This window comes from Accipiter gentilis, chromosome 8 (assembly GCF_929443795.1).
Source record: "Accipiter gentilis chromosome 8, bAccGen1.1, whole genome shotgun sequence".
NCBI classification, from domain to species: Eukaryota; Metazoa; Chordata; class Aves; order Accipitriformes; family Accipitridae; genus Astur; species Astur gentilis.
The window spans coordinates 24,538,337-24,551,876 of record NC_064887.1 but is presented as its reverse complement, the minus strand read 5'-3'; the positions used below and the strand labels follow the sequence as shown (position 1 = coordinate 24,551,876).

At 36.2% G+C, this 13,540-nt stretch overlaps 1 protein-coding gene across 4 annotated transcripts in view; it reads right to left on the bottom strand.

The window, feature by feature from the left end:
• Positions 1-521: 521 nt before the first annotated feature.
• NEK7 (NIMA related kinase 7) overlaps positions 522-13,540 on the bottom strand; it is a 78,089-nt gene continuing 65,070 nt past the window's right edge. For 3 of the 4 annotated variants that reach the window (XM_049807738.1, XM_049807740.1, XM_049807739.1), the window contains one exon: positions 522-7,606. In XM_049807738.1, coding sequence (XP_049663695.1) covers positions 7,496-7,606 — 111 coding nt within the window. In that variant the 3' untranslated portion in view covers positions 522-7,495. The remainder of the gene's footprint in view (positions 7,607-13,540) is intronic. The other variant, XR_007506972.1, reaches the window with a different exon arrangement.

The following is a 13,540-nucleotide window of genomic DNA, read 5'->3' as shown; positions in this document are numbered from 1 at the left end:
TCTCCCAACAAAATCTTACCAGAAAATGCAATAGTCATCTTTAAGGATCATCTTTACAACAGTCCAGCATGACTGAAATCAAAGAAACAACCAGCAAATGAAGTGTACAGAAGAGTATCAACACCACATTAAAAGGCAAACTAAGAGTCTTTGCAACAGCAAACACACATTTTTAATGACAAATGTGTAAAGAGCAATAAACAACTGTCTAACAGTACCGAACATCTTCCCAGTCATTTTTAAATGGGAGATTTCCTATTCACACTAAGAAAGGACATCACAGGAACAGAAGCAAAATAACATCAACATTTTTGTTTCCAAGTTCCTATTAGCCCTCAATGCACTGGTGCAGGTGCCCCAGGAAGGCCAAAGGATGAGGACCTAGGAGGTAGAGAGGAAGCAAGGAGCCCCAAAACATCTCTACTCTATCTTGGGGACCATTTCTGTCCAGTTTGAGACCTTTCTATTGCTAGGATTTAAATGCAAAGCAAGCGGAACTATCAGGAAAGACTCAATGCACCTAATTTCTTAATTTCTTTTTATTTCCATATGAACAGAGGATTTCAATTAGACAAAAGGTGTAAGGCCTCCACCCACCATTAAGGCAGTTGTAGAAGAACAAATTAACTAATGGTATGACATGATACAAACTGGCAACAAAGAATAAACATAAAACCTGAAAAATACTAAAAAAGTCTTTGTTTTGTGCCAACAAGCAACTGAGCCTCTAAAAGAAAATAATTATTCTGGTGCAAATAAACAGTGATTAAATGTGTGTATACCCACACACACACCAAACAATCTGACATTCAGCTCTACATCCTACAGTCCCAAAACCCCCAACTACTTAGTTTTATGGAGAAATTTGCTTCTCAATCTCAACATATATATATGAGACTAATTCTGAGCAAAGGTCAGACAATTTGATCAACAGCGAATCTCTGCAAATATACAGTCTTCCAAATCTTAAAGCCTGCTAAAACTGTGAAGTCAGATAGTGCACCTACACAGAACAGCACACAGTCCACCGTGCAGGCAGATCTGATTTGGCTTGAAATTAGGGTAGTGTGGATAGAGTAGTGGTACAGCACAGAGCTCAGTTCTAGACCTACAGGACAAATAAACATTTTGCTGTTGATAAGAACTTGCAGTATTGCTGCAAGTATACAAGCTACCTTGTTTGCAGCTGGCTCAGCTGCACCTATGCTACCCTGCAGCGTACTATAGTGTATATTCAGTCAGGCAAGACACAGAGGGCAGCAAAGAAGAGAAGCCAGTGTAAGGGTGGGACAGTAACATAGAGGAGCATTGTGCCTAGCACTCTGGATCCAGCCAGTGAAGCTCTTAAGCACATTCTTATTTCAAGCAATGGTAAAACACTGAAATCAAGTTGCTATAACAAGAAAACTACTGTTAGCTGTATGTGCAGAAACAAGACAAGACAAAGTTAAATACAGCAAACATGAAGAAATGAAGGGCAAAAATTTTGTATCTGAAGTGGTGGAAAACTAAATCAACACCCAAATTCAAGGACTTTCAAAATACTTGGAGGAACAGAATCTACTCCAGCTCTCCAGTCTTGAAATAAGACCAAATTTGTGGGACTTGAGTCTCTTAAAAACACAAAACAAGTAGTAATTTGGTGGAGTTCCTCCTTCAGCACATGAAACAGCTAAAGCCCAACAACAGGAGTTTAGTCCTGTCAATTTTGATACTTTGAAGGGAGGAAAGAAGTCAAAATCACACAGAGGTTAAAACAGTAAAGATAAAAGATAAGAAAGAACACAGATAGTGAAGAGTGCTGGAATCTGATACTACTAACTTTGAGACATTTGATACACAGGCATGGGAGCAGGGTCAGAAATAGAAAGGTTGTGGCCCTGGAAAATTCACAGGTAAAATTGTCAGGGATGTTAGAAAATAGTCTAGGGGGAGCTAGGAATAGAAATTAGATCTTTGAATCTGAACAGGTCTGAGACTGTGGCTGGATACTCAAGAAATCACCTGGAGGTAGAACTATGGAAGAACCAAACTGGGAAAGGAAGCACTGGATTTTTGGGGCATTCAAATTTAAGTGTAAAGCCAAAAACTTGAAAACAAACTGGAGTGAGGATGTTCAGGTACATGAAATTAGGGGATGACAAATGGAGAATAAAGGGCAAAGTATTAAAAAAGAGAATGAGTTAGGATGATGGGTGCAATCCCCTTCAAGACAGAGGAAAGAGAAACTTGGTTGCTAGTGAAGGAAATGAGAGGAGGATTTAAAGAGGAAAAAGTCATTCAATTAAAGGAATGAGAGAGGTATAAAAGATACAGAAATAAAAGGGGCAAACTTGTATAGTTAAGAGGCAGAGAAGCCCAGTTCCAAAACAGATTCTGAAAAAGAACAATTTTTGAAAAGGATCTTGTCATGCAAAAATCCAGATTGGTTTTGAAGATACATTTTGTATCAAGCATGAATGGAGAATTAAATGAACAGCATATCTGCAAGCAAGCTCAACAAGCAAAAAGATGTGGGATAAAAGTGGTTAAAAAGTCCATTTGGAAAGAGAATTACAACAGGCAAGGCAAAGCTGAGTCCAAAGCTGTGTTGTGCTGACATACTCTTCAGAGATATTCAGAAAGGCAGGAATGGAGATTAAGAAATTACAAGAACAAATGTCTGGGGAGAGGAATGGAGACAGGGCAATGTGAGAAGCAACCAAAGAAACCATGTATATAGAAGCAGATAGAGATGAAAATAAAGACCAGTGAGTCAAAGGAAGTGAGGCCAATGAAGGAAGGAGGCAGCTGAGAAGAGTAAAGGAGTCAGAAAGGTTAATAGACTGGAGATCCCAAAAGGAGTGAGTGACAGGGTAGAGGAGAGGGAAAGACAGATAAGCTGAAAGAGAGCAGGTAGTGATCAGAGAAAGGGAATTTAGAAATGAGGGATAATAAAGTGAACAGTATTTAGTAAAGACAAGGTCATGGGAATGATTGAGGCAGTGAGAAAAATCTGTCTAAAACTAGAAATGAAAGGCGTCAGGCTGGAAAAACAGAATGAAGAACAATGGAGCTAAGTAGTTACCAGGGGAAAAGAAAAAAAATAGGGCTTGCCCATGGTGAGGGATAAAATTTGAGAAGACAGAAATGGGTTGAGTTTAGCAAAGTCACAAAGAAGCAAACTAATGGCCACTAGGAAAACTAGACACAAAGGATTTCAAATCAGGAAGAGGGTAGAGCAGACAACAGGACAGATGAAGCAGAAACAGTGGAAGACAGGAATCATAGGATTTCAGAAGTGAATATGAAAGTGAAACAATTTTTAAAAAGCATCAACTGAAGAACAAGGTTCAGGGAAGGGAGTAAAGTTTGAAAAAGAACCTTAAAAATCTATATTTGAGTCATGTTCAGAAACATTAGTAACACCCCACTGGGCATGCCCAGCGCCTGTATTTCCCTCCTTGGGTGATCCTGGCAGAAAGGTTAGTTATTCACCCAGACCAAACCAGAGATCAGAAATTCAGAAGACCAGTACTGCCACTGGCTAGATGATGTGGGGGTGTGGCAGGGTTGGAAAAACTTTTGACTGTTAAGGAAATATTAAAAATGATGGAAAAGCAGTGATTTGAACTCTGCTATCCAGCACCTTTACTTCCAGATTAAATTAGCTCTCCACAAAGCAAGACCTGAAGGCCTTCATTGACTCTCCCTCACATCAACCTCCTGTTCCTAGAAGCTCAAATACCTGATGCAGCATTCACCACCAGCATTCAAATTCAGCCATTAAGATTCTCGTCTTGTTGTATAATAGAGAAGACAGAGATTAAGTGGACAGATTGGTGAAAACAAACATCACTGCAATTTTGGGTCCCATTCAGAGATATCTGAGAACCACTGGCATAAGAAGTCCTTCCCCATTTCTAAGCCTCTGTCAAGAATTTCACTCTATGGCTTTCTTAATCATGAGCATGAATAAAACACCAGCCTTCTCAGACACTTCTAATACTGTATTTCATCTTCTGGTATATTGGCATGTTTTTAAAGTTTCTGCTCATTACAAAAAGATGACATACTTCTATTGCCTGCTCATACAATTGGTAGCTGGATCATTAGAGTGCAACAGAAGAGGGGGAAGAAACACAGTATTCCCTGCTACCAAACCAGTGACATACAGAAAGTGTAAAAAGTGAGCTGAGCACATCATTTCTATATACTCTACTGATTACTATTTATTCATGTGTGTATATGAGGTTCACTCAAAATTACTGAAATTACATAAACCCCAGCCTACCTATAAACAAGAGCTCACAGGACTGGGACCACAATGGGAGGTCTTCGTTATTTTTAAGCTTTTCAAGTATTTTCGTATGGCTTGAAAATAATTTTAGTTTGTTTTTAAATTTTAGATGAAAACAGTCTTTTGCATTAACTGTGGATATATCTGATGTAGTGTTTTTAGAAAAATTTTTGACAAATAATTATCACCAAAAGATTACAAAAAAGATTTTTTGAATGTACTGTCTTTTGTTACAGTCAAGAAAACTCACCCATAATCAGCTACTGGAAGCAGTAAAATGTCCACAAACTAGGTAGCATCTACTGTAACATATATATATATGTGTCTATATATCTATCTGTAATAAGAAAAGTTTCAAAAAATATCATAGGAACACTATCGTTTTTAAATTATAGTTAGTATCTGTATGTTTTATTTCTATTAGACTACTGCACAGCAGGGGAGCTTTCAAGACAAGATAAAGATTTTATGCAATGTCATTCAAAGCGCAAAGTTCACTCATGAAGCAAGTTAATACTGTAGCATTATTGAAATAAAAGGAGGAGCTAGTCAGACATTTTGGTTAGAAATGTAATATGTTCTCTTTAAAGAAAATAAACACATAATGCCATAGCTTAAAATAAATAGTGCCAAATGTCAGCATCAACAACATATGAAAAATAGAATGGTGTTTTATAAAAGAAAGTATTTTATCAGTGTATAGCACACATGGGAGTGTTATAACAGACTTATCATTTTCATATGTTACCAGGTGCTTTACTTAGGGAATAGATTCTACAATCCCCAGTTACATAAGCAGTTCTATTAACCCATATAGGCTTCTTAATTATAGAGTTTGGTACCAGAGTCAGCTGTACCATTCATTTTACAGATTTTAAAATAGGAACAACTATTTCTTTTCCTTAGCACAAGCTTTAATCATAAATATTAAAACAAAAACAATTTAAAAATGTAAATGTTTAAGTATGCACACTTGCTAACTCTTAACTCATGATTTCTTTACTCAATGTATCCTTCCAGACGGGGGGGGGGGGGGGTGGAAATTTTACTAGTTTCTTTCAGGAAAAGTTCAATACTTGATGCATAATATCAGATGCAAATAAGCCTGACTGGGGGGGTGGGGGGTGGGGGGGGTGGTGTCAGTGTTTTTTAAATGTTCTAGTATATTTCAGAAAAAAAATGGTTTGAGTACTTGTGCCTATTAAGAGCTAATCCTGGCAGTCAAGCAAGTATTGTGCTGCCTTTTCCAATACAAACCATTTCATTCTATGACATATGAACATATTGTTATAGAACATAACCATCATTTTTAAAATTCAGTAATCAAATAAATGAAAACAAATCTAGAGGTTGCTAGACACAAACCAAGGTTTCACAAATACTTCCTCCCTACATATTGTTCCACCAAAGTCCTACAAGATTAAGTATACACAGAAGCTAGAAGGAAAACTAAGGATTCATCCTACAAAATTTGGAAACAAAAAATAAAACAAAAATGTATTAAGATAAGCTGATGATCTGGCACATACTATTTAAAAAGTCCTGTATTTTGCCAAACCAATTTCCATAGTATTTGTCATTTAAAAAAATAGAAAATAAGAAAAAACCGTGACCTAGCTTGAACTTTTCATCCACAAACCCCACAGCTGAATTTTTATTCGTTGAGCATTATATCAAATCAAAAGTTAAAGCTGCACAGAGAAACAAACAAAAAAAATCTGAGCGTGCAGGGAACTGACTGCATCTAGAACTTGTATGTGTATGTACATACCACTGCTTTTATTTGAACTAACTTCTTTTTACCCACGTAAGGAGAAAGATTTAAATGACTCTAACAGCTTCTTCGCAAAATCACCGGTAATAATTATGTTTTGACAGTTCTCCACAAAAATTTCAGTCTTGAAACTCAAGAATTTCAGTCGATTCTCCATTTTTATCACATTTAAAACCAAGTCACCTTCCTTCCTTAACAATAAAAATATTATCTAAGCATACCCAAAAAGGTACTATGGTCTAACAAAAATATTCTGAATTTCCTTTTCAACTAATAAAGTATTTGTAAGACATTTTGCATATATATTTATTTCCCAAATGAAGGAGTGGCAAGTTTCTCTTAAACATAAAAGCTCATATTTACTTTTGCTAAATATAAAACTAATTCTCAGGACACAGTATACAAATCCAGATATTCACGAAGAACACATTTTGTGTTATACTACACTACTATATCTTTTCCAAAAGGTTTCTGTATTAAAAAAAAAAGATTAAAATATACTGTAAGGTCATTCAAATTATTTTAAACACAGAAATCTACAAATGGTGACATATACATAAACAGTTGGGAAGTTGTAACTTAAATACTGCATCTTTTAATCTGACCTTCTCACAAACACTAGCCTGAAAAGAACCCTATTTGCTACAAGAAGCATCTGCATGGTTTTAAGACTTAACTATGCAGACTCTGCTGCCCCAGGGCAGTGCTGCACAACGCTTTTGAAAACGATCAGATTGCGGAACCAACACCTTAGATTTTCCCAGAAAACCTCCAACAAATGTTTTATGTGCATTATGACAGAATAGCAAAAGAGAAAGGGATATTACAAAAATTTCAGCATGACAATTTTTCCTGAAACTATTTTCCCATCACTTTTGGCAAGCAGAGAACTAATCTTATCTCCTGTCTACTCTTACACTGAGAACTGCAAACTACAATTCAATATAAAATACAATAACCTTCTATAATAATTATATTCCTCTTAGAACAAAGATTAAAATAAAGTTAACTGTGCTGATTCATACTTTCCATAAATTACTAAAAAGGTGAGAGATTCAGACATTTTGCTTCTGGATAATAAGCCTAATATCTGTATCATGTGCAAAAGTGCAACTGTGTTTTAGAATTGAGGCCCAACTGAATACAATTTTGTTATTAAAGTAAATATACTTGAACGCACTTAACATGGAAAACAGTGGTTCTTGGTATCTTTTAAAGTTACGCTTTACATATTTAAACCTATTATACAACTGCAAGTTAGTAAAAAATACAAAAAATAGAAATAAACAGAAAACAACAAAGCTTGTATATAAATTGGTTTACAATTCAAAGCACAACAGCAGGCTTCAAATAATTACATTTCTGTAACACACAAAGAGGTGGGATGATTTATTTAAAATACTTGGTTATTTCTGCTCTTTTCTTCACGATCTGATGTCTGTTTAGCTGCTTGCAGTGTGTGCATGCATACGTTTCGCTACATCATAGACATAGGTTATGTCTGGTCGCTTCTCTGGATCCGGGTTGATGCACATATTAACTAATTGTCGCAGCTAGGAAAGGAAAATAACATGACAGGATCATTGGCCTTCTTACAAGTAGTATTTGTGCATTAACAAATTCAAATTAATAGGACTGGCAAAAATTAGCCAAACAGCAATTCTCCTTAAACACTCAGCCCTCCCTCCCTCTCAACACACACTGCACACAGTTTTATACAAGCGAGTATGCAAAATACTCCTGTGATTTTTACATTTTGTACTGTTGTCCAGAAAAACTGATGAGCAGATTTAAGTTCTAATGCTTTTAACATACAACTTTAGACATGCATTCAGTCCCATTACACATAATTTAAATTAAAATTCCTGTGCTTTTGGAGGGCTATGCCTGCAAATCCCAGAAGGCTGAAACTAGCATGGAAAGAAGGTAAATTGGGACTGCTTGCTCATTCACTTCTGATACAAGAGTTAGCCAGCAATAAAGGGCATTGCTGCGTGACAGGTTCCAATGAGCAAAAGGCAGCAATTCTCCTTATAACACACAGTTAACCTGCAGAACTTCCTGCTGCTAGAAGCTACCAATATACATGCCTTCAGAAAGCAATTGAACAAATTAAACCCACTGAGGGCTATTTAATACAAAGACTCCACCTTTGACTGGGAAAGTATTTTGGGGAAGTATCACATTATGTTGGCCCTTTTACTCCACTTGCCCACTGTTGGAGACATGATACTGGAATAAATAACCTTTGGTCTATGTCCCAGTATCTATTCTTAGGATTAGAACATTGATTTTTTTCTTTGTGGAAAGAAGCAATAATCAACAAATATGTTCACAGAAGCCTCCACCTGGGAATAAACAAATCACTATGACTAGAAAAACTCATGTTTCCACAAACACCATAATTTATTATATTTATTCAGCAGAAGTAACCCCAAAGAACTTCCACACCACTTGGATACTTCTCTTTGCCTTCACAAACTGGCAGAACAGTTGCAGGTTTTTCTTCCTCCCTTGATATGCCTATGAACTTATGACAATAGAAATTAATATACTGTCTGGATAACATCTCAATGGGGCATCTGTTTTAAAATGTTTGCATTTCCTAAGCATTTTTCAACATGGAATACACCTGCTTCATGATTACTTATTAAAATGTTTACCATCCTTTGCAAAAGCAACTTAACCAACTCTGAAGCTCTTTCTTTATGCTTTTTAGAAGCTTTGTCAAATTGTTCTGGATCTCCCTATAGCATTGGGCAGGGGGTGGGACACCAAAACAACAAACAAAAAAAACACCTTGCGAACCACCCTTCCATGGCAATATGTCAAATTTGGTTCAGTCTCCCTCCCAGTACTATTAGCTATGATTATTGGAAAAAATCTGTAATTATTGCAACTAACACAGAGTGACCTCACCACCATGATTATTCAAAAGTAACATAGATTGCATATTCAAATCTGTCTTCAGAGAGTTTTTATAAAAAGACCAAAAAGGATTTTAAATTATAATTATACTCCTTTCACTTTTCAGAAGATTAATTTAAATGCACAGGAATAGGAAGTCCAGAAGTAAGAAACATTGCATACCACTATTTAAAACTTTGTCCATTAGCCCTTTCAGAAACACTGTGAACTGTATACAAGCACAGGTTTTTCATATTTAACAACAGACATCCCCCCACCAGACATCTCCTTTCTTTAGCAAGAAGAGCTTAATATTTAAAAATGAGATCATTAATTCTGAAGATAGTGGTCAGCTTGCTGGATTGAAAAGAAACATATTAAAAAAATCTCTAACAGACTTGCTGTTTTAATCTTAAATATGCTATTTTGACTAATGCAGTTATAAAAGCCATCATATTGCTTCCAGCAGCCAATAAATAAAATACAATACCACTGACAGGAAAAATTATTAGCCTGTAGTAACTTCCAAACATTTGGAGAATAGAATGCTGGAAATCATGAACTACCATAAGAAATAATAATTGCCAACATGTAACACAAATATGCAAAGCAAAACAATCTCCTGTAGAAGAAGCGGGTGGGACACAGTGTAAGCAATAGGCATAACGTATTAGCAGAGATGAGCAGCTTGCTATGCAACACCTCTGACAGCCTGCATGGAAAACAGGAAAGACTGAGGAACATCCAAAAGCCTCAAGCCTGAAATTAGGCTCAAATAAGTAAACATTTTGTAAAGAGAATACAAGTGTAATTTACCTGCAGAATACAACATCAAATCTTGTACGTACGTGTAAAAGTACATGTAAGGCTTTAGATCCTATTAATTCCTGTAAGTACACTTGCAAAAACCATTCATCCACATGGTGTCTTGACTGGTGGCTTTTAGCAGCTTCTTATTTTTTACTCTAACCAAAAAGCCTATGTAGCTACTATTGTTAGCATGTAAGAAAGCATCTACAAGAATACATTCATGCTAAGGAACAGTCACTGAATCAGTTTACTCAGAAATTCTCTTCCCAACATAGTGCAAGTGGTGAGCTCAACTAGTGACATACCTTCACTACTACTGTAATAAATAAACCACAGAGTAATAGACCTCTTTTGGATATGACTCTTAACATTTAAATGTTGGTCACTGCTATTACTGCAAAATCTCCTTCCCCCTCCCCAGTCCAGAATCTCAGTTGTAAGGCAGGAACGCTGAGCTGACTATGCTTGGAACACTGCACAATGATAGTGCAGATTCCTGAGTAATTTCAAAATCCCTGAGCTCTTTTTAGCTTTGTTATTGAACAGCAAACCTTGGGAGAAGGTGAATGAATTTTGCTGTAGAGGATGAAGACAGTTACCCAGGAAGGCAGGAAGGCAGTCTTTCAGGACTGAAACTAGGACCATGCTGGATGCTAATACCTGGTTAGAGCACTATTCCTTTAACTCCTACAGAAATTTCCATTACAATAAACCTGAAATCCATTTGTCAACCCCTCTAGTATTAATAAAATTTCCAGTGTAGCAGAGAGCCCAACAGTACCATGGGAAGATTCTAAAGTCAGACTATTGTTAGAGTAATTTTTTATTATCTGGCACAGACTGGCCAACAGGCAGAGTAGACTTATGACTGAGCTGAAGGGACCTCCTGTTGCATCCCTAAGCTGCAAACTTCTTTGGCTGCTTATTGTTCTTAACGTCCTCTGTGCACTTAGCACAATGACTGTCTTTAGCCTGGAGCTTAGCCTGACATCGGAGCAGTGGGACACACTTTCTTTAACTTTAGCAGTTTTTTCAGCTATGAAATAAATAATTATCACTCAAGTCAGGAGTGGGGGGGGAAAGACAGACATATGACAGGCAAGTACATTGCATTGCTAGCCAGCTGAAAAAGAGAAATTTTCATATACGAAATTTTGGATGAGAAAAAAATCTACAAACCTATTCTTAGTCTGAATAGGAGACCTTCTTGAAGCCCTTTCTCAGTGTTACTTTCAAGACCTTCTGCTGGCAACTAACACCGCCATTGTGGACCTGCTGGCTCATTTAGCCTTCACATCTGGGTAGGACGTTGGCTATGGACTCTAGAAGTGCACCTCAATCGAAGGGAAGATTTTAAAACTTAATCTATCATGAAAGCAACATGATATTAATATTAGCTGACAAGATTTTTAGGAGTATTGATTGGGGGTGGCAAGGGAGTCCCAGCTTTGAATTCCCTGAAGCAGAACAGCTTTCAGTAAATGCTGAGTACTCACCCTGAATACCAATGTTCTTGAGGAATATTCAAAAAATTGAGATATCCAAAGTTGTTAAACATTTGAAAATCTTGGCTTGTGACTCTACTGCTGAAGCAATAGTTTGTGAAAATGCATCTTAGACTATCACTATTTCTAATCAAAGGGTTTAAAAAAAGTTATCCATCTGTCCATCTGTCTTAGGTAGATCTTTCTACCACTCTATTTTCCAATGACACAGGTGCGATACATTACCAACAGGTTGGTCTTATAAAGAGTTCAAAATTTAGAAGAGTCGTCACATCTTAAAACTCATTAAAATTTACTATAAAGAGCTTCTCTAAAAAGCACTTGTATTTTGTAATGAAGGTATTCACACTCCTATATTGGAGGATGCAGAGATAACACAGTGAAATTTTTCTTTCAGAAAGTTCTTTGTTATAAAATATGAAGTGGGTTTTACTGTTCAGTGATCCCTGATCTTTATTGCTCACTGAGAGTGCTTCCAACCTGGTTAAAAGTTTGATACCTAAATTTCCAGTACAGGTGAAACATTTAGGACAGTATCCCAATATGACAGATAACACTTGTTTGTTTCTGGTTTTTTACAGTTCATGCCAGCACAGTATTTTTTCATACAAGTAAAAAAAGGTCTATTTTGCTGCAATAACTGATTAACATATCTATTTTTCCATGTACTTTAGTGAAGACACAAGTCTTCGTATCAGAACATAAAAAATGTTCCCATTACAGTCTCCATAGTTGATTACTTCTAAGTAACTGTTTTCATGCCTATCTTGATACCTATCATAGCTCTGATTCTCTCATGTTTTAAAATAACTTATGTGTATTTTGCAAATAACTGGTTCATCCAAGGTGCAGAAGTACGTGTCTGCTTTGAAATAAAGAAAGCATAACATGTTGTGCTTTGCATGTTTTCAACACTAGAAATTATACAGATGTAAGTAAAAGGTGGAATCTCTTTCCCCATCCAAACTCTTAGACCTTCTATCTGGGCCAGACTTTGATATTTGCCCCTTGGCTGGGAATCCGCTTATCCAACTTCACTCTTAGCTGCAGTGAAGTAGCCCTGCAGGCAGGCCAACTTCAACGAACCACTAGTGGTATCATCATTAAAATCCTGCTGAAGGTCACCATGGAAACCGCCTGCTGAGGCTTCGCTGCTGCACTCGGCATCTCCTAATCAGCTACCATGTGAAATGCAAATTCAGACAGTCTGAAAATTAGTCAAGAAGAATAGAGGATGAGGATGCAGATATGTGAAATATTCATGTGCTTCATGGAAAAAGGAAGACAGCATGAATGACACAACAAAGAACGGCCCCTGACATTCTTGCTATCATTTTGCATTATTGTTCACACCCTACCGTATTTCTAGGCCTCCAGTTCTGAAGTTGGTTATATGAACTGCCATATAGTCTACAATAAATAATAATTAAAAATGGCTACAGTAAAATGACTAATTGCAAACCCCACAAAAAGGTGTAGTGTATAAATTACACAATAGATGATTATTTCATCCTTTGTAATGTCACTGATTATCCTTTTAAGTACAGTTTGTTTTATAAGAGGGGAAAAATTGTCACTATAAATACAAAACAAAACAAAATACTGGGCAGTAATCTTTTATTAATAGTCCAGTAACTGTCTTTGAATGTAAAAAAATTTGAGGTTCAGAATTACAACCCCTATGCTATAAATAAAATTGCGCAACGCTTTATGTTTATTAACATTATTTCAGTGCTTATGTTTATTTGCATTTTTAAAGTATCTTTAATTCATGTAAGCTGAATTCAATTAGAATTGGTTACTAATATGAGTTCTTTGGTTTACAGCTTCGATCAGTTTGTCCTGTTCTTTTCAAAGTGGGAAAGAATTGCAAAACTGGCATCTCAGAACATTAATAAGCAAGCATTTATATTTTTTCATGCTGTTACTCACACTAAGAAAAATACTTATTTTAGTTAGTTTCTTCTCATTTTAGAGCTTAAAAAAGCAAGTACTCCCCCTTTAAATGCATTAATGACAGTACTGTTACCTATCAGCTTAAAACAAATACTGCTACGATATGCATGAGTATATTGTTCAAATTCAATTATATTATGTCTGTCTATATTTCTCTGAAATTTACTATTAGTGTTGTCAAGAACCACCCTTTCTTGCAAAGAACTGCCATTCAATTGTATCAAACAGCACATCGCAGTTTTATAATGCAGACAAATGGGAACTAAACAATTCATTTTTACTAGAGAGTTACATTGTATCTATTTTAAT